This window comes from Trichosurus vulpecula, chromosome 5, assembly GCF_011100635.1.
Source record: "Trichosurus vulpecula isolate mTriVul1 chromosome 5, mTriVul1.pri, whole genome shotgun sequence".
Lineage (NCBI taxonomy): Eukaryota > Metazoa > Chordata > Mammalia > Diprotodontia > Phalangeridae > Trichosurus > Trichosurus vulpecula.
This window is the reverse complement of record NC_050577.1, coordinates 43,151,714-43,174,114: the sequence shown is the minus strand read 5'-3', so window position 1 is coordinate 43,174,114 and position 22,401 is coordinate 43,151,714. Positions and strand designations below refer to the sequence as shown.

At 42.6% G+C, this 22,401-nt stretch overlaps 1 protein-coding gene across 1 annotated transcript in view; it reads left to right on the top strand.

Annotated features, from left to right (window-relative positions):
• The window catches only part of LIMD1 (LIM domains containing 1), a 73,647-nt gene that overhangs the window by 48,170 nt on the left and 3,076 nt on the right, over positions 1-22,401 (top strand). The window contains exons 4-8 of the mRNA XM_036759783.1: positions 15,172-15,239; positions 17,027-17,089; positions 19,174-19,304; positions 20,519-20,570; positions 21,567-21,635. Coding sequence (XP_036615678.1) covers positions 15,172-15,239; positions 17,027-17,089; positions 19,174-19,304; positions 20,519-20,570; positions 21,567-21,635 — 383 coding nt within the window. The remainder of the gene's footprint in view (positions 1-15,171; positions 15,240-17,026; positions 17,090-19,173; positions 19,305-20,518; positions 20,571-21,566; positions 21,636-22,401) is intronic.

Sequence of the window (22,401 nt, the reverse complement as noted above, 5' to 3'; positions counted from 1 at the left end):
ATCAGGTAGCCATTTCCAACTTCCTCTGGTATGGTAGAAATATCAGTGAGTGCCCTATCAGAGGGGAAACTGAAGTGATTACCAGAAGAAAGTGTTATAACTGCACACATGAGAAGTTGCGTGCACACCCTGGGGCTCCCCCATAAAAAGGAAATTAAGCAAGACAAATCTCATGCGCCAGCAACTTTGATTATAGGCGTATTCCTTCTTAGATTCTCATCTCAGAAATAGCCCTGATGTGTCTGATCATTCCTTTTTACCCCCAGTAATTGATCACCCTCAGTGTTTGTTTGAATTCCATGAGTCAGTGGGTCCTAGAGGGAAAGTTGTAGACCAAGAATATAAAAGGAAAAAAAAAAGAGTTAGTGATGATTTAAGGAAAGAAATAAGGCAAAAAAGAGAAAATTTAAAACCCATAAGATGGACGGAAGTTTATGGCTAGGAGGAAAGAATGTGAAGATAAGAACAAGAACCAAATTTACTATTTCCTTAGCATGTTATCATCTGTCATCCCTGTTCATTTTAATAAGCAAACAAGTAAATGATCGGAAATTAAAAAATCAAGCAGAAGATTGACTTAATGCATCTACCTCCCCTCCCCCCATTTAACCTTTGTTTCTCAAACACAGATAAAGAGAACCCCAATATTTGTTAATGGATGGATGGATTGACTAACTATGAGGCCTATTTGAGGGGCAGTCCGCCTACTATAGGTGGGTTACCATGTTCAAGTACCTCTTGATAGATTCTTACATTTTCAGAAACTACTCCATAGATAAGCAAAGTGTTTTTCAGAAGGAATTGAAAAAGCTATTGGTTCACTCCTGCAGTGAGCTCAAATAACATTTTCTTCTGGTCTTTTTGATCAGCTGAGGTCTCATAGCTCTCACTTTTCTTTATAACCCAATCACCATTTGGCATTCAGTATTCCTGGACCCCTGAGGCAGCTTGGAGTGGCGTCTGGAAATATTCTTTACTTTTTTCCTTGCCTCTCAGAATAAAGTAATTAGAATTTTGCAGAACATATTTTCTGTGTACAGCTATGATCTACATATTCTAAATTTCTGTGTGCAGCCATGATCTAAGTGTTCTAAATTTGGCATATGCCATGAGGTCTTTAACTAGCACAGATCCTGGGCTCATGAGCAGACCTTTTCTGGAGCTCTGTGAGCCATCAAAGCCTCATCAAATCCCGCTTGTGGCATTTCTCCAGACCTTAGGGGAAGGCTGACATTTCTTTTAAATATGGATTTGATGGTCATAGGGAAAGAGTACAGATGTGAGTGCCTTAGGGAACTAACTCTTAAGTAATTTGTGTAGCTGCAGGCTTAAGAGAAGAGTGCCTCAGTATTCAAAGTATCACCTCGATGGTTCACAAAGATTGTACTTTGAGGAGGAGTTCTCAAACTTTTTTGATTAAATGATCACTTCAAAGAGCAGGAGACTCCATAGATCACCTATTTCCTTGTGTTCCATTCCATTCCAGCCAAATGCCACCATGGCATGGCATGACCTGGCAGCCAAAAGGTTAACATTCTCACAGGTTAAATAAAGAAAAGCAAAGTGGGCAGAACAATTGTAATGATCATCTCCCTGCATTTAGCAGAGTGCCTGGCACACAGTAGATGCTTAATAAATACTTGTTGACTGATTGACTGACCCTACCTTGGTTACACCACAATATTATGTCACATTTAGGAAAAAATTATGTTAAACTAAGTTACTTCCAGAAGAAGGTAACTAGGATGGTTAGAGAACTGAAGACTATTCCATGTCAACCAATCAACCAACAAGCATTTATTAAGTACCCAACAAGCATTTATTAAGTACCTACTGTGTGCCGGCACTCTGCTAAATGCTGGGAATGTGATTACCAATAAATGAGACAATCCCTACTCTAAAATAGTTTATATTCTGTCATATAAGGATCAGTTAAAGGAATGGAGAGTGTTTAGCCTGGAGAAGGGAAGACACAAGGAGGACATGATAACTGTCTTTATGTATCTGGAAGGATGACAAATAGACCTGGGATTTGATTTCTTCTGGCTGCAGAGAGGAGAACAAGGAGTAATTAGGTGGGATTGCAAGGATTTGATCTAGGTGGACTTGCAAGGGAGGAAAATTTCTCCTTGATGAAGGAGAAATAGGTGAAATATCCTGACAACTAGAGTTGATCCAGTGGCTGATCCTGTGGAATAGAGGGGTCTCCCTTTCATTGGGGGTCTTCAAGTGGAGGTACAGTCAAGACTTGGTGGGATGCTATAGATTAATAGGTACGAGTGAGAATATACGAATCCTTTGGTGATTGATGATGCTGGCTTTTATGAAATAGGTATGAGGAAAAGTTTGATTGATACAGGCTGAGGACCTAAGGCACCTTAATGGGAGACCCCTGGGGCTCAATCCATTATTCATGTCAGGTGATGTCTAGTTTTTATTAATATATAAGTAAACTATTGATTAATGTCACTCATCCGATAAGTCCTTATCAAAATCTCTACTTTTGCAAGACATCCACTGTGCTAGGTGCTGTGGTCTTTGCCTTCATCATGCTTATTTCTAGTGGGGAATAAGAAACACTAATTTGCCATTGCTCCATACCCCATAGGGGTCTAAACTTTGTCCTACAGGCTAAAGTGTTAGCCTTCTCGGATGGTTAGTCTTAGGGGGAAATCATTTGCATATTTTTCCCCATTAGACATAACCACTAGGGCTATTTGCATTTGTAGCTTCCTCAATAACAACAATGGCTTCTTTGATGAATTTGGACTAATGATACATGAACTGTGTGACTTCCATGCCCTTTGGAGTCCAGGATAATAGCAATTCTAAGAAAAAATACAGGTCTTGGAAAATTGCATTTTGCATGGAGGGAAAACAAGTGTATCAAAAAAAGCTTCTTGGAGCTTACCTGCTTTGGTCTAGATATCCTCATAATGGGTAATGACACACTGACATTGATCCCCGCTCTTTTTTTGGATTTCAGCTGCTAGTGACCTTGGAGGCCACATAGTGCCCAAGTTCTTGGTCTTTTTGTGTCATGGATCCCTTTGGCAGTGATTGGTGAAGTCTATGGGCTCCTCAGAATAATGCATTGATGTTTGGGTTTTGTTTTTTTTTTGCATTGGTGTTTTTAAATCCATAAATAAAATGCACAGGATTACAAAAGAAATCAACCATTTTGAAATACAATTATCAGAGTATATTTTAAAAAATATTTATGGATTTCAGGTTAAGAAACTTTGATCTAGTCCAAAGACGTTGGGATGCCCCTAATGTCACACAGCTAGTAAGTAGCAAAACTGGGATTCCAACCCTTATGCTCTGACTCCATACTCCCTCCTCCAAATACCAGGGGAGAAGTGAGAAATTGTCCTTTATTCTCTTTGGGGAGTTTAATATTTGCTGATATTTAGCCTTCTTTGATAGTTTAATGTATCGGGAATCTCATCAATAGATCACTAAGTATTTATTAAGTGCCTAGGATATGCTTAACATTGGAAATACAAATAGGTCACTCCAGTGAGGCCGATCCCAATAAATACATGTTTTCCCACTCTGGGCAACTTTCGTTCATGTCCTCCTGGACATGCAGCACAAGGGATTCATCTGTTGTCCTGGGTGTGTTTATTTCACTGTCTTGACGTTGTGTGGTTACCTGAGGAGCACATGCATAGGCCACTAGTAACTCTTCATTCTCTCTCGGTGACTGGCCCATCAGTTTTCCAGTGCTTCTCCATCTCTGATGACATTCTTTCCATGGTTTTTCCTTTAGGCACTTACTATTTTCCTATTAAAACCTTTCGCAGAAGGTTGCCTTGATTAGGGTAGGGTTAGGTAGGACTTGGACTAATGATGACATTGGCCCAGGCAATCTCTGATGAGAAACTCCCTCCACCAAGACAGATTGACAGCTCCCCTGCAATTTACAATCTTAGGGAATCCCCCAGAGACCACAGAAGTTCAATCTTTGCCTAGGGTCACACAGTCAGCATATGTCAGGGTCAGGACTTGAACCCAGATGGTTCTCTATCTACCAGACCACGCTGCCTCTCGTGTCTTCAATTACAGCTTTTAAATACAAATTGGACCTAGCTAGCAAAAGCTTTCAGAGGCTTGATTCTGACATGGGGAGAAAAACCTGAGACTCTGCCCAATCAGAATAGCAGCTTTTGGAATAAGGGAGCAAACTGACAGAGGAGAAGTGAAGCTCTGCCCCAGAGCAGCATGGGATAGTTGAATCTTAGTCCTCCTACTTACTACCTGTATGAACTTGGTTAAGAATAAGCATTTACATAGTGCTTACTATGTTCCTACCTCATCTGAGCTTCCCAACCTGGGAGGTAGATGCTATTATGATCCCTGTTCTACAGCTGATGAAGCTAAGGCAAGACAGAGGTTGAGTGACTTGCCCATGGTCACACAGCTAGTAAATGTCTGAGGTGGGATTTGAATTCAGGTCTTCTTGGGTCTAGACCCGGCACTCTGCATGCGCTGTGACACCCCTCTGGGTGACTCTTAGATAAATCATTTAAATTTTCTGAACTTCACGCTCTTAATCTAGAAAATGAGGACATTTGAAGTAGGTTATCACTATGGTCCCTTACATCTACAAATTCTATGCTCCTACGGTTTACAATGAAAAACAGGAATGTTGATAAGAAAAACAACATGCAACTACTGATCGCTGGCTACAGGAGGAAAGGATGGAGGGGAGGGAGGCTTGGTATTGTCAATCCCAGGCATAACTCAGTGTGAGCAGAGCCACTTCTGGTCAATGCTGGGTTTCACTTTTCTCCTTATAAAATGGAGTGAGCATCATTGTCCCTAGCCTGCTACCACTGGACTCTTGGATGATGTCGTCCATGTTAAGCTCTGATTCTACCTTTGTTTGTGGCCAGAAAAGTGAATCTTGGTCATTGTGCTTGTCACCGAACAAGCCATACTCCAGACAGGTTTTGGGTTTTTCAGAGTCACCTGGGCTCCCAACTGTTAGGGTAGGATTCTGGATCGATCCCAGAATGCTTTGAGCCTATTTTTTAAAATATGCTTTAGCCCAGTCTTCTGAATTTAAAATTACCAAGCTGCTATTGCTGATGCACAAACCGCTATGCACTGATGTGGTTTAAAGAAAAAAAAAGGCGTTTCTCCAAAATGAGAACTGAAAGCTAGGACTGAACTAGAAACTAAGACAAAACAAAACAAAAAACCTGGCATCCCCTGTACGTGTTCCTCTGATTTCATGGGAGATCCCTGTGCTTATGGCCTCTAGAATCCAGTTCTTGATGTATGCCCGCATTGAGAGGCTAAGGAAATTGACCCATGAAATACTATTTATTTACATATTCACTAATTAGTTAATTGTTTAGTTATTCCTAGCCCTGAAAAAGTGATTCATGCTACTGATACATGCTTGCTATGTGACCTTAAGCAATTCGGTTAATCTCTCATTGGTCCAGGAAACTCTCTAAGACTACAAATGGCAAAAGAGGTGCCAATTTACATTGGTGGAGAGTTTCCTCCTCAGGAAGTTCCTTATATAAGGATTGCAGGTCCAGTCCCTATCCCTATTCATTCATTCATTCATTCATCTATCACTGAAATTTGTCTAATTCCTTGTACTACTTTTTTAAATGTATGTAGCCGATTGGAAAAAAAAAAAACAACAAACTTTGTATGGCTTTGTACTGTTTCTTACAAAACTGTCACTTCTCCATATCATCTTCACTGCATCCCTGCTCCTGGGACCTCTCTCTCTCTCCCCCTCTCCCCCTCTTCCTCTCTTTCTCTTCCTCTCTCTCTCTCTCTCTCTCTCTCTCTCTCTCTCTCTCTCCTCTCTCCCCCTCCCCCTCTCCCTCTCTCTCCCCCTCTCTCCTCTCTTATAACAAAGAAAAAACAGCAAAACAAGCCAAATTGAGCAAGGGCACTCACTTGAGGGCGTCTACAGCACTTTGCCTGCAGCCCATCCCCTCTCTCCTGAGGGATCAGAGGTGGATTTCACTGTCATTTCCCTGGAACCAAGATTAGACATTATGGATGATCTGAATCCTTGTGTTTTTAGTGTTTTTCACCCAGCCCCTTAAATCAAGGGGAAGAGAACACACATAAAAGAGGGATCACTTCTCATCTTCTCTGCCCCCTTATCCTCTGTCTGCAAAATCCTTTTGAGTCTTAAAGGGGCCAGTGGGGGATTCCCAGTACTTTAGGAGGTTTGTTGTCTTACAGACTCACTCAAAGTATCCAGAGGTTTAATGATTTTCCCATCATCATAAAGCCTCTGTGTAGGAGAGACAAGATTTGAAATTTCTGACTCCAAGGCTAGCTCCCTACCCACTACTCCATGCTTCCTTTCACCAGGAAGAGTGCAACATTGATGATGATGCTGATGATGATGGGGATGGTGATGGTGGTGGTAATGATGATGATGATGATGGTGGTGGTAATGATGATGATGATGGTGATGGTGGTGATGATGATGATGGTGGTGATGGTGATGGTGATGGTAATGATGGTGATGGTGATGGTGGTGGTAATGATGATGGTGATGGTGGTGATGGTGATGGTGATGGTAATGATGGTGATGGTGGTGGTAATGATGATGGTGGTGGTGGTGGTAATGATGATGATGATGGTGGTGATGGTGATGGTGATGGTGATGGTGGTGGTGATGATGATGATGGTGGTGGTGGTGATGATGATGATAATGATGGGGCTTCATGGGAGCCCAGAATCTAATGTATAGCCTTGATGAACCAGGGATCTGGTTTTGTAGTCCTGCTAAGGAGCTGAGTCAGAGTTTTGCAGCCACAGGATTTCATAACTTTTGTGTGCTGTGGACCCCCTTTAGCAGTCTGGCAAAGATATAGCCTCAGGGACAAATAGGAAGGACCCTTAGGGCTGGCTCCCTCCTCCCAGGGATGTGCTATGTTGAACTACTAACTCTCCAAAAAGCTTGACGTGCCTTTTGTCTATTCTGCATCATCCATCACTTTATTAAGTCTAGACAGTCAACAAACCAATAAACCAAACCCTAATTTGTAGCATTTGCTGATTTCCCGGATGTAGCCGCTCACGCTGAAGATTTAACAATCCGTCCTCACAAGTCAGTTCAAGCAGGCTCTGGCACACCCTGGCCTCCTTTCTGCACAGAAATGGCTCCTGTGTACCCGAGGGCACAATTGTTGAGTGTCTAAGAAGTCCTGAATTACCTTATCTGACAATCCTTTTATATAATTTATGTTTCGGTGAAACCACAAAGTGTTTCCCACCCCTGAGATCCAACCACCTCTCTAAATCCTTGTGCTGTGGGGATCTGCCATTTTCCTTTTTCCATACCCCACCGCAGCGCTCTTCAAGGATAGTTTTGCCAGCCTATCTAACGGCCCTCCACACACCTCATCAAATGCAAGTGGGTCCAGTCATCAGTACTCTAGCAGAGGCCCTGTGAGAGGTTCCCTATGGGGGTGGCTCTGGTGGCCCAACCACCCCTTTCTGTAGGGTGTTCTTTGACCTTTGTGGTGTGGTACCATCAATCCTGGACCGACCTTGAATACGCTAAGTATTCAGTGCCTACCCTTCCATTGCCCCCTGTTACAAAGGAAGCCAATTATATTCGATATAGTTAGCCAATTTTTTTTTTTAAATAAGGTCATGGACCGTGTGGTGCATGTTAATAACTCTCACACTGGAGGCTTTCTGCCGCCCCTTTCAAATCAAAAGCTTATATTCCCTAGGGCACCTGAGCTTTGCAGATCTTAAAGTGCTATATAATTACTTGTTGTTAATTAGGGGGAGGATCCAGACTCTGGAATCCCAGGAGAGAACTTTTCTATGTTTTATTGAGGGTTTGGAAAGCCTTCAGTTTCTCAGGGAAGGGCAAAGCCTCTGGGAGCATTAAGGGGATGAATGCTGCAGTCATCAGATTCCTAAAGTGGGGCCCAGAGCTAGCATGCCCTCTGTCCCTTACATTTCAGGGAGGACCTAGATGGGGCCTCAAAGGCCTAGTCCAATCCCCTCATTTTACAGGAAGCCCAGAGAGTTGAAGTAATTTGGCCAAGGTCCCACAGGCATCAAGTGGGAGAGCCGGTATTTGAACTTAGATCCCATCTAGGTTCTAGGTCCAGCATCCTCTCCACTGTACCCCAAAACCTCCCTAGGTCTTACTTTCTGTAAGTTTGGGACTTTCACCTTTTGTTTGTTACCCTATGTTTCCTTTGAGTCACTAACAGTAAACATCCTTAGAAAAAACAAGTTATGCCTGTCTAAGCCTATAGTTAGGAAACCTGGCTTCTAATCCCAGTTCTACCTCTGACCTTGGTTGGAAAGGTCACTTGAGACCCTTAGCCTCTGTTTTTTTCTCTTCTCATTCAAGGAGATTAGAAGCCCTTTGAGGGCAGAATTTGTATTTGGCTTTGTAGCCCAGTGCTGGGCACATAGTAGGCACCTGTGGAATTGAACTGAATTTGAGGCAGATGCATCTCAGGCCTCTTCCAGCTCTAAACGCCCTGCTTCTAAACATATTGGGAGGGTGCCAGCTACAAAGACTCAGGCTTCCAGGTTAGAAGGCGTCAGCAATTTAAAGCACATTTTGTCATTTGGGGAGAGCATTGTGGAACCTGGCACCATTCCCCACTGGGCTCCTTTCTTTCCCTTCTCTGGTGTTTTTTTTTTTCTGCTCCCTGGCCTGTTATTTGATTTTTCTTTCATCTTTGGCCTTTGTCCAGAAGCATCAGCGCTTGCTGACTCAGTGGGAAGTGTCTGTGTGTCCTTCTCACCACTTCCTATTTGGAGTCTACAATAGATGGGTGCTGAATACAATCCAAGATGGTGGTGGCTTTGTGTTCTTGATGAGGGTCTGGCTTGGCATTTGGGCTTTGATCTTTGCTTTTAGGAGGTGCAGCTTGAAGGGGCTGATGAAAATGTTTAGTGCTTCCTGGAATATGACACCAGGCTTTTTACAAACTTCCATTTACTAGTAAGGACTATGTATCATTAAAAAAAACTCACAAAATTATTTCTTAACATACCCTTACTCTATAATATATTTACCATATTATATCTATACACATGTAATGTGGTATATAATTTATGAATTATAATGGTAGACATTTATATAGCATATTGAGGGTTACAAATACTTTGTATACAGTATGTCATCCGTTTTTGCAACAACCCTGCGAGGTAAATACCACAGAGATTAGGATTATCCAATTTTAACAGATGTGAAAACTGAGGCACAGAGAGGGTGGGGGCCTCGCTAATAAGTGTGGAATAGGTGTGCAGGAATCAGACCTAACTCCTTTCTCCTAAGAGCTGCTCCTTGGAACTGATTAGAACTAGCCTCTCTGGTAGTAGATTGTTCTAGAATGATGTGATAATGATCCAGTCCACAAATCCTGAGTATCTACTAAGTAAGGGCCACTGTGTAGGCAATGTAGGGAGATACAGAGGTGATAAGACAGAATTTATAGTCTGGTTAGAGAACTGACCTTTTGGGGAAGGTTGCGGGGAAGGAAGAAGGCACACGTTCATTTCTTAGTTTAATATGAAGGATGTATTGTACATAATGACAGTTCAGGTTTCTTTTTTCAGATGACCAGTGATACTGTTCACTTATCATAGGAAGGGACCTTAGACACCATCTGAGTCCATTTTACAGATAAAGACACTGAGGCAGACAGGGGTGAAGTGATTTGTCCAGGGTCTCACAGCTAGTCTGAGGCTGGATTTGAACTCGGGTCTTCCCAACTCCAGGACCAGAACTCTGTGCACTGATCCCCTCACATCCCTCATCCTGCTCAAAGCTCTATTAACAGTCGAATCACAGATCTGGAACTGGAAGGGACCATCTAATCCAGTCCCTTCATCTTCCACATGGAGAAATGCAGACTCTGGGAGGTTATAGGACTTACCCAGGGTTGGACAAGTAGTAAGTATCAGGTGTAGCATTTGAGGCAGCTATGGGGTGCAGTGGATAGAGCACCAGGCCTGGAGGCAGGAAGGTTCCAGTTCAGATCCAGTCTCAGAGACTTACTAGCTGGGTGACCCTGGACAACTCACCTAACTTCTGTTTGTCTCAGTTTCCTCGTCTGTAAAATGGGACTAATCATAGCCTCTACCTCCCAGGATTGTTGGGAGTCTTAAAAGAGATGATATTTGTAAAGCACACAGCGCGGTACCTGGCACCAAGTAGGCGCTTAATAAATGTTAGCTATTACAATGATTATTTTAATGCAGGTCCCCTGGCTCCCAATCCAGCACTCTTTTCACTGCGTGACAGATGGAGGGAAGAGAGCAAGATTGGTTCTGAATATTAGGAGAAAGAGTAAAAGGTGAAGGCCTGAACAGGCGTAGCCTGGACTACAAAAAAACCAAACCAAAGCACAGTATCACAGCCCCCCAAATACATACACTCATAGACACATATGTGCGTGCACACATATACAACTTCTGGTCTTGATGGAAGTCTGCTTTTTAAAAAAACATTTTGAGAGACTTTCCTGGTGCAAGTATCCTTTTCAAATATTTTAAGACCACAGTCACTCTGGCACACAGCCTCATGACCCTTACCAGTGACTTGTGGGCTTTCCTGCATCTTTCTGGGGCCGAGGGGAAAGCGGAGCCTGTTACTCTCCCCCTCATCCTATAGTGACATCATGCAGGATGTCTCTGGCCCCAGGGAGCTCTGTGCAGTGACCCAACACCATGGGAATTAGCCCAGTCTGCCGGGTAGAGATAACGTGACCCGGATCAAACAACAGGTTCCCACTTCAGATTCCTCGGGGCCTTGCTCCTCCTCTCAGTGAGTGGGTCAGAAACTCCGTCCTCCCCCCTCCAACATCAGTCTTGTTGTTAGTGAGGAGATGTGAGGCAAAGCCAAGCTTGGATCACCAGGCTGGGTGATCCATAGCTAGGTCTCACTACACCCTCTAGTGTTCTCCCGTGCAACAAAAGGCCAGGCTTGCTTCTTGGAAATGCCCTCGCTTCATTTCCAGCTACCATTTACAGGTTGGTCAGCTTTGCTAGTGAGTATCTGAGGCAGGATTCAAACCCTGGTCTTCCTGACTCCAAGTCCAGGGCACTCTCTATGCATGCCATTTTACAGATAAGTAAACTGAGATTCAAAACAGTTAGGAAGGTGGCATTTGAACTCGAGTCTTCCTGACTCCAAGCCCAGCCCTTAATCCCCAGCTTCCCATTATTTCTTTACAGAACCAGAGTGTTAGAAGGGAACCATAGAGGTTTTACATTCATTCCCTTGCAGCATGAATTCAGTGACCCCTGACCTGGGGACTAGGAAGTTATTGCAAGGGATGTCATATCTCACCCTGGGTTTTCCTAAACATCTGTAGGTTACTGTCAGGATCATTTGGAGTCTACAAAATGTTTTCAGGTTTAAAAAATTTCCTCACATTCCGTAAGTTTGGAAGCCTCTGCCTTTCCTGGTCCCCAACATGTAGTCATCAAGGCAAGACCTAAAACATCTCCAGTGATGATGAACTCACCACTGCTGCCTGACAGCTTGCTGGTGTGCATAGAGAGCTCTGGACTTTGGAAGACCTGGGTTTGAATCCTGCCTTAGATGCTCCTTCAACTCTCCCAGCCTTAGCTCTCAGGGCTGCTGTGAGGACCAAATGCTGGTAGATGCCTGTGCTATGCAACTCTTAGCTCTTATTATAATAATCACTACTCCCTTCTTCCTGGGCCCCCTCTCCATTTCCAAAGAGCTGTAATTGTTAGAAAACTCTTTACATCGAGCTGAAATCTGCCTCCCTGTGACTTCTACCCACCATTCTTAGTCACACCCACTGGAGCACACAGAAAGAGCTCAATCCCTCTTCCTTTTTATTTTCGGGGTAATTTGGAGGAGCTGAAAGTTCTTCTGTCTTTAGGCATACCCCGGTTTTTACAGCCTGCGCTTGTCACTTACCAGTCTAGCCAACTAACATTAATAAGTGCCTACTTTGTACCAAGCACTGAGCTAGGTGCCCTTGGGCAAAACCACTAAAGTTCTCTGAGCCTCAGTTCTCTCATCTGTAAAATGAGGGGGTTGAGCTAGGTGGCCTCTGAGGTCCCTCCCAGCTCTAGATGACTTGCTATAGGACAAAGAGCACAGAGTGGGAGTGGGGGTGTAGATATGGGTTAAAGGACAGCCTCTAGGATTTGTGGTCCCAGATGAGTCACCGAAGGACTTCACTTTCCTCATTTGTCAAACAAAAGAAAAATGTGGAGTGATGGGTGAGATCATCTGTAAGGTCTGATAGTCTTTTTAAATATTCTTGAGAAGATTCAGATCTTTTTTAAGAGAAGATTTTTTTTTAAGGTCTGATATTCAATGATCATCCTCCTGTGGTCCTCAAGGGAGGTCCAGATGGCTATTTTACCACCTTCTGACTTTTCCCACTGGCATTCACTTCATCTACAAAATATTCTTTGCCTTATACCAGGAGTGGGGCTCTTTTTTTGTATCCATGGCCACTGGCCCATAGGAAAAAATAAATAAATGAAGGGCTACACCCAAGTAAAAAGTAACGTACAACATTCTTTTTTAAGGGGGGGGGGTAGGTGGAGTGAGAAGAATGTTTGATTCAGCTCTTTTAAGAATCACAGTTAGGTTGCTATGTAATAGTTATAATGATCCTACACCCAAGGAAAAAGCAACTTACAATATTCTTTTTGGGAGTGTGAGAAGAATGTTTGATTTGACTGTTTTTAAGAATCACAGGTTGCTGTGGAATAATTATAATGTCCAAGCTTGTCCTCAAATAAGAGATAGGAAAATGTGCCTCTTCCCCTCCTTTGCAGAAGTGAAAGACTTTGGGTGTGGATCATTACGTACAATATCAAACCCAGTTCTTGCGGATGCAAATTTGCTGAATGAGGGTTTTTTCCTCTTTTATTCTTTGCTTATTCTGCTTTATTTTCTTTGTTACAGAGCAGGGAACGGGCATAAAAATAAAGATATCAATAAATTATTGGAAAATAGAATGATACAATTTTTATTCAGGGAAGAAAAACAATAAAATATGCTTCAGTTTTTAAGAAATTGTGGCTAGTCAAGGAGAAGAAAGAAAAAGGGAAAGATGGACTTAGAAGAAGTCAAGGAGAGGACGGGAGACCCACAGAGAAGAAAAGATGGAAATACCAGGGTATGGGAGACTGAGAGAAGGGGATGGTAGCTAGGCCAACATCTCCTGCCCATCCAGCCCCACCTTTCTGGAACCCCTTACACTGGTCTCTCATTTCCCTGCCCTCTACTCTCCTACGAATCAAAATACTCTCCCTATTGGCCCAGTGGAGGACCAAGACTCCCACCAGTGTCCCCAGTGCCATGACCACTGTTTTTTCTTCCTCTACTTTACCAATGAACCTACTTGCCAGAAACTTGCATCCACCCATTGGCCAAGTGCCCTTCCTCTGTGTGATGCTGGTATACAATGCATCATGGAGACAAAACTTCCCTTGCATAGGATGCTGCCATCTATACTTCCAGCCTTTTTGCTCTTCATCCTATCTTCTGGGTAAATCAACTATTCTCATGTTTTCAATGATCACCTCTTGGCATATTTGACCTTAAGACATAGATCCTGAGAAGGCTGTCTTTGGATATTCTACAAATGAAAAAAAAATGGTGAACAATTCTAAACAACTTTTCTTTTTGAGTGAGCCGTCATCTCCTAAGTTAGAATCATGTGGAGCAAATAGCCATGTCCTTCCTGCATTCTTTTCCTCATTAGAGGATAGAGCCAATGGGATCCTTTCCTGGATTGTTAACTTGGTTAGTACCCAACTAACCAAGTTAATAACCCAAGTTGATGTTGAACCAAGGGAATGAAAATGAGTACAAGCTTGGATTTGGTTCAGAATCCAGGAAAGGTTGTGTTTCAGTAGAGAATCTATGTTCCCAACTTCTTAAATACAAGGTGACCCATTTGCTTTAAGGTTCTCACTCTAACTTAAGGCAACTACTTGGTTTTCTCATTGGCAAATAAATAAATAAGTTGGATAAAATTGCCTCTAAGGGTCCCTTTCAGCTCTAAGTCTACTATCCCATAAAGTAGGAGTCATAAATGAATGATCTTTTTTTAAATTTTTTTTTAAATGAATGATCTTTAGGGGAAAAAAATAGTAGAAGGAATTTTATTTAAGAAACTGCTAAATGAATAGAAACCAATGGCAATGAAAAGAAATTCAAGATGGAGGAGGCTGAAATGAGTGATAGAATAAGGTTCTGGAAAAGGTGGGAGGGAATGGAATTCAGAGCCTAGATATAGAGAGAGATGAACTTTGGAGTTGGAATCCATCCTTTATCTTGCGCCAGAACTGAATCTTTCAACTATCCCAAGTTGATATACATCTGTTCTGTTTATGTTGGCATGCATTTGGCATAACTACCCAGAGCTATTTGGGGATGCCAGTGTCTCATAATAGTACCTATGGAGTTGCCTTCTACATGAGCCGTTTTTCAGTAGCTGGGTAGAGAAGCATGTGAACTATAATATTCCATTTTCACCAGAGACCTTGAGCACCTTTAAACCTTTTCTCCCTTAACTTAGATAAAATTAAAAGAGGGCAAGCAATCGCTCTTATCACAATGTGTGTTTTCTACAGTTCAGCTCCAAAAAAAATATGATGTGAAAATGAGAAAGGCAAATTTAAAATCATTCAGCTTATGTGCATGACTTCCCCATTCAGCACATTCCCTCAATGATCATTCCTTGGGAATATGTGTTAAATTTTTACTCTACCACATGATCACAAGAAACTGCTAGACAGCAGCAGCTGTTACAAAGGATATGTGTGTTTTTCTGGGCTTCCTTCACCCCTGAGTGCTTCCTTTGGCCCACACAGCTGCTAAATATTTCACCAGCTCCTTTTTAAGGGGCAGGGAGGAAGTGCTGGGAGGATGATATATCACACTGGAAGGTCTGAATGACAAGGCCATTGGACCTTGGTGCCAAAATGTTTGTCGGCCTCACTCAAAATCTCAACTTTAGTCTGGTTTCAAAATAGTGCCAAAGGTTGCAAGACTCAATTAAGAGAAAAGAAATAGCTCGCTTGTATTTGAATCCATCTGAGAGATATTTGCTTTTGTTCATTTTACTTAAGTTTTCTTTGTTGTACTTATCCTTCCTTTTTTTTTTCCCACTCTGCTTCTGTGTTTTTCCTTAGGTCGGAAGCTGAGGGGTAAAGCCTTTTATTTTGTCAATGGCAAAGTATTCTGTGAAGAAGACTTCCTGGTGAGTGAGTCCCTTCACCCCATGACCTCTCCTTTATCTATTCCTACAGAAACCCTGAGAAAGAGGATGTTCTGAGGAAAAGACAAAACAGAGAGAGCCCCCTGTGAACTCATCACCTTCTTATGATGCCACCAGGCAGTCCTTAGGAGCTACTTGCAAAGAACATTGAATTTTAAGTCAGAGGACCTAGGTTCAAATTCTGGCTGTGTGACATTGAACAAATAAATGATTAAACCTCCCTCGGCCTCACTTTTCTCATCTGTAAAATAAAAGGGCTGGCCTAAGATCATTTCCAGCTCTAAATCTTCTCAAACATTTTGTTAAGGCCAGGGACTCCATATTGAAATGAAAAACCAGAATGGTCTTTAGGCATCATCTATTCTAACGTCCTGATTTTATACACAAGGCAAGGGACGTCCATTGAAGCCCATGGGATTGTGGGAAGCAGACTGGGCGTGGAGTCAGGAGAGATGTGATTCAAGTCCCATCTGCAGCACGTACTAGTTGTGTGACTGTGTACACATTCCTTTCACTTTTTCTGAGAGTCAGTTTCCTCATATATAAAATGGCGATCCTCATAGCACCTACCTCACTGGGTTGCTGTAAGGATCAGATGGGACAAAGTACGTAAACTTCTTCATATATCTCACATGTATCAGCTGTTGTCATTGTCCCAGGCCACCCAACAGAGTCAGGATTAGAACCCAGCTCTCCTAACTCCCCCTCATGTTTGGATAAGGCAGGCATCCTCATTATGTCAAAATGAGAGGCGATACTCCTAGCCCTCCAACCAGCAGCTTGGGCTGAGTGCCTTGTTTTAGACATTGTTCCAGACAGAAAGAAGAGTGGTTCCACCTTGGTACAGGTGCAGATTGGAAACACTATCGCGTGATATCCCTTTCTCGTGTTAAACTTGAACTATGTTAGCAATAGTTTGGCTTACATAGACTGGGCAGCCCAAATGGTGTCTCATCAGGGAAGAAAAACCAAAACAACTTTGTTCTCCAGTATAGTTTAATAAAACTGATATAATTTTTTTTCTCATTGAGAGGTAATGAGCAAGTTTCTTTATTCCAGAGGAAATTCTAAGTAGTCTGAGAGGTGGAATGGTATAGTGAATAGAATGCTAGACTTGGGGCCAGGCAGATGGGTTCAAATCCTACCTTTGATACCTACTAGCTGTGTGATCATGGGCAAATCATAAAAACTCTCCATGACTCAGTTTCCCCATCTGTAAAATAGGTATAATAATGTCAGTAGTATGACTTCTTGGGATATAAATATCCAATGAAATCACATATGTAAAGCAACTGTGTAAAGCACTGTCTGTGTCTGTATTTTTGTTTGCTTTATTTGTGATTTCATTGGAAGTCCCAAGTGAGGAAACTCTTTCTACCAGTGCAGGGTAGCACCTACTCTGTGACCTCTAGAGAGCTGTACTAGTTGTCTTAGAAATTTGCCCGGATGGTTCAGACATCATGACTTGCACTGGGTTCCCCAGTGGCTTGTCTTAGACATGGTTATCCATTGGCACAGATGTAAATTAAAAACACTAATGTATGGTAAGTATGTGGCCTGGTGAGATTTGAACTCACATTTTCATGACCCATAAGCTGGCTCTCTATACACTATGCCGTGCTACCTCTGGATATTATCGTTAAATTTAAACATAGTACTGCCGCGCATTTTGTGAAGGCAGGCTTCCTTCACAGAAGCTGTGGCCCCTATACCTACTCATTTTACCTATCCCAGTGCAGACACAACTCTGTTTTCTCTTTCCCTTGCAGTATTCTGGTTTCCAGCAATCTGCCGACAGATGTTTTGTATGTGGACACTTGATAATGGACATGGTGAGTAGTGACGGCCAAAGAAAGACAGTGATGTTTGGAATGAACATGCCCTTAGGTCCAAGAATACACAAGTGAAGGACGTCACCATGTCTTGACTTCTTATTGCAACTGGTTCCATTGAAGGTGCAAAATACACAAGCTAAAACAGAGCCCAGGGCATCTGGCCTTAATCATAGTCCAACCTTACAGAAGCAGCCATGAGTGGTTAGGTCTATACAGACATTTCCCAGGTAATCTTGGTTTGTTATTTCTCCTTCATTTTCGAAGACCGGTGACATACGGGGTGATGTCTTGACTTGTTTGTGAACTGGATTTAAGTGAGGCTTGCCTTAGTTGGAATCTGAGCAAGAAAATAGACTTACACAATTAAGCATTTGGATTCCATTAAAACTTTGAATATGGAAGCAGTAGACTGTGTCTCTTTCCCAGGTAACAGTGATTTCAAATGAGAGATCTAACCTGGTAGGTTATCTTATAACTCCCTGAGGTTAGGAATGCTTTCAGTCCCTAGTACCAGGCACATATTAGGTGCTTAAGAAATATTTGTCAAATTGAATTTCCCAAGGCTGATCAACTATAGTTATTTTTGGTCATCATAGAATTCTCTACTTCAGCAAAAAAAATGGAGCTGCATTCCATTGCAGTCTTTCTGCCTATTTCTAGGGTTTCCTTTTTGACCAGACAAAGCAATAAGGCAGTAGGACCTTCAGCATATTTGTGATCATATTTATGATCAGTTCAAGTTCTGTGGGGTTCGGTAGACTCCCAGAATTCAAACCCTCTAATTCCTGGAGAGCCCTTATCCATTTTCATACATTGGTTCCCAACTGTTTCAAAAAAGACAGGTTAATGGAGACTTCAAAAAGTCATTCCTTCCTCTAATCTCCAGGATGAATTTCATTCATACCATCATCAGAGAAAGCCATTCCACAAGCTCTTAAAAAAAAATACAACAATGTTCTAGTCTCACAAGTCTAAGATTCTGAAAGTCCTTCCTGGAGTCTAATCTAGATCCCCTAGATAATTTAATGCCAGTAACTTTTGCCCTGGGCTTGGGAAGGTAGAAAAGTGCTCTCAATCATAAGATTATAGACTTAGAGGTATGATCTATAAGGGGGCTCAGAAGCCTTCTAATCCCCCCTCCTCCATTTACAGATGAGCAAACCAAGGCTTTGGAGGCTAAGTGACTTTGCCTACAGTCAGGAAGACCATACATTTCAGAGGTGGAATTTGAATGAAGGTCCTCTGACTCGAGAATTCTTTCAACAGAAGTGAATGAATAAAGCATTTTATGAGCAGATGAACTCTGTTAGGATAGAGCATATTATTAGTCCTTGGATTTGGGTGTATTTCAGGGGTCATCCTAACCTCTAGGGCATGACGGTCCAGTCAAGACTTTCCATAAAAGAGTTCACCTCAGAGGCAAAGGTTAGTTGTTTCTTATTACTAGCATCATGGAAAAGGCTTGTAGTATATTAAAACCAACCACTCTCAAATTCTTTATCAGTGGATTACATTTGCTTTAGCCAGGGCCTGATCTATTATCCATATTAATCAATCCTTATATTATGTTGATGGAATGAATGAATGATGGCATTTCTTTATAGGAGTAATTTGCAAATTGTGCCCCTTCCTGTGCTTCCCTTGGCTTTTTATTGACTCTACATAACATCTGTCACTAATTTGGTCCCAAAGCAGGTGCATAACTTCATTGTTCAGATTGTAGAAGTGATTTCTGCATGGAACAGGAGATTCAACTGGATGACCACAAAGGTCATTCAACTCCAAGATTCTTTGAGAAGCCTGGCCCCTACTGATTAACAAACCGGGTCCTCCCACACTTCTTCCAGGCTCTAGCTGTTTGTACACTCAGCATTATGTTGCCTTCCCTTCCCTCCCCTCCTCCAACAATGTGAACTCTTCCTCAAAGTGAAGTATAAAGATGGGGTCTCCCATGGCTCAGAACTGCTTCTCGTGTTGTTTCATTTCATTATCCTGTCTCTCCTCTCCTTGCTCATTCTCACCTCCTCCCTAATTCTTAACAGATCCCATCATTTTCCCTGTCTCTGTTTTATTTTTCCTAGATCCTGCAGGCTTTAGGAAAGTCTTATCACCCAGGCTGTTTCCGCTGCGTGATCTGTAACGAGTGTCTGGATGGGGTGCCGTTCACGGTAGACACGGAGAACAAGATCTACTGTGTCCGAGATTACCACAAGTAAGGACCTAGTAGGGAATGATTCCAAGGGTAAAACGAGTTAGTCTCTTCAAAAAGAGAGGTGGACTGAGCTCAGCATTTAAGAAGCACTGTCAGGTTCTTCTTATTCTTATCTATTGACCAATTAAACACTGCATGTGCAGTGTTTACCAATTTTAGAACAGATATTCACCTTTTGGGTGTGCCGTAAGGGGAGAAAGCTCTGTATGGGGGATATGTGGGGGATGCGATAGGTATCTAAAGGCAGTCCCATAGCAGATGGGTTAAACTTGGTTTATTTACCCCCACAGGGCAGAACCAGAACCAATGAATGGAAATTGACCAAGCTAAGCTTGATGTCACTCAGTAAAAGCTATTGGCCAGTAGAATGGACTGCCCCCGGAGGTGGTAGATGCCCTCCCCTTGGGAAGGTCTTTAAGCAGAGGTCATTTATTGCATGTAATAGTGCATTCCTTTTGATTGGTTGATTTGAGATCTGGGTTGAATTTGATAATCACTGAGGTCACTTCCAACTCTCAGATTTTGTGATCAAATAGTTCAACCTTCTGGCCAGGCCTTAAACAAGCTTCCTCTAGGCAGTTTGTTTATCTTTATTCCCCACAAAGGATTGTGCAGTTTCTGTAAAGGATGCCATCTGAGAGCCATAGAACCAGAAAAGAAGAGAGATTACTCATTTGTCTAGAGCAAGGAGTAACAGTGGTCACAAAGCATGCTCCATTGGGCCCAATGTAAGGTCAGGCCATTTAAAGGAAGGCTCCTACCCCATTGGGTAGGCCCTATATGGGGGAGTTCCTGGAAGATTTGGACAACAAGAAGTTTCAGTCTCCCAGTGGAGGGAATACTCACATTGATGAGATAATGGAGTGATTTATGAAGTGTGGTAAACAGATAGCCTGTTTACTCATTGACTAGCACCAAAGGGACGGCTCCATTTTAGGCAAAACAAAAGAAGACAGGGATTTCTAGTTGGATAGGCAAGTCGTACATCCACTGAACTCTTGGAGGGCAATCCCAAGTCAATCTAAGAGCACAGGACAGATAGTGAAATAGGGGCAGATCCTATTCATAGATGTAGAAGGACTTTGGAATAAGAGTTCAGACGGCATGGGTGCTGTTCATCTGGGAAGGCTTCAGGAAGATTTTGAAGCTTGGCCCAGAAGAAGATTTGGCCCTTGGTCCTTCATTACCAGTATTCTGCATCTTGTGTTTTTTAGGGTATTGGCACCCAAGTGTGCAGCATGTGGACTCCCTATTCTTCCATCTGAGGTAAGATACTTGTAGGAAGAGGAGCAGCTAGGTGATGCAGTGGATAGAGTTCCAGGCCTGGAGTCAGGAAGACCTGAGTTCAAATCAGGCATCAGATACTTCCTGGCTGTGTAACCCTGGGCAAGTCACTTAACCGTATGTGCCTCAGTTTCCTCATCTGTCAAATGATCTGGAGAAGGAAATGACAAATCCAGTATCTTTGCCAAGAAAACCACAAAGGCATCACGAAGAGTCAGACATGACTGAAACAACCCAACAACAACACCTTTAGGAAGAGATAAAGAAAGAGTCCACTCTCCAGCCTTTACCTAAGGGTCTTTCTTCCTAGACGTGAAGGTCTCCATAAAGCCCAACTGGTTTCTTCTTCTCAGCCCTCTTGTCATCTTTTCTTCTTAAACCGTGGGAAACCCTAACTTGGTAACAAATAGAATGTTTGTCCATCCAGGAGGCTTGAACACAGGGGTCCCATCTCCTCTCCTCCACCCCTCGACTATTTTAATTTTCCACCAGCTCAGAAACAAGGCCATGGGAAAAGTTGTGGAGAAGGAAGCAGCCCAACCATAGGAAGTGTTGACCCCAGTGGTCCTTTTTTCTCTTAGACATTAATGCCCAGTAATATGTATTTATATATTATATATAATATAATAAGTAGAAGAGAGAAAAAGGAACTGAAAAGATCACAAGATCATCATTATTATTATTTGTAAAACGCCCCAACTGCCTATTTTCCCATTCTCCTCTCACAAGGCCCATTTTAAACAAAGCCACAGGTCACTTCCTCCCCTCCCTTCTAGTTTTCAAGAGAAAGTAATGTATTTTTTTCTCCTAAAAGTGTGTTCACGGCCTATATGTTTGCATTTTTCTGTTGTGAGCCCAGGATTTCTCCCAGGAGGAAAAATGCCCCTTTCCTCCTGACATGCTTCCCACGGTCTTTGAGCATCTCTGCTCTGACGTTCTTCCTGTATCTGATGTTCCTTCTTGCTCCTTCTGATGCAGGGCTCTGACGAAACCATCCGTGTTGTGTCAATGGATAAAGATTACCACGTGGAGTGTTATCACTGTGAGGTAGGCCAGCTGCTTTCTTGGGAAGGGCTAGGCGGCTTGATTAAAAAAAGAAAAACAAGAGGGAGAGAAAAATCTCCCATCCCCCAAAATTAATATTCTGAATAGTGTGACCAGCAGGAAACAGGACAGAGGAGTGAATGTTTGCTTTTGGGGGTGATTTTGTTTCCTCTGCCAGCTCACAAGTGTGAAATTTGTCATTGTTTTTAATATACCTGAGCTTTCTTGGTCCCTGTGTGGTGAACACCAGGGCAGGCTGTATTGGTGTTACCGGGCCATGTTGGCCAAGCTTCAGGTTTTGGATCATGTTTGTGGATCCAGTTTCTGAGGGAGATGATTTTGAAACCCTGCGTGATCCGGAGAACCATAATCTTCCCCACCCTGCTGTCTGTGTATTCTTACAACAGGCAGGTCAGATCTCACAGCACAATCTTGGGATTGACAAAGAAAAAATGCAAAAAACCTGACTGGTTACCTATCTTGTGCCAAAGGCCAAGCATGTTAAGCCAGTCATTGGAGCATATTTAAAGCCTCTCTGTTACACAGGACACACTGATCGAAGTAACAGCAACTGAAATTCCCAAATCATTTTAAGGTTTGCAAGATGTTAGAGTTTCACAACTACCCTGTGAGATAGATATTTGCAGATATGATTCCCCTTTTGGAGATTTGAAAGCTGAAGAGAGGTTACGTGACTTACACATGGTGACACAAATAACCAAGGTAGCACAGGTGGGATCTGAACCTCCTTCTTCCTGTTTCCCAGTTC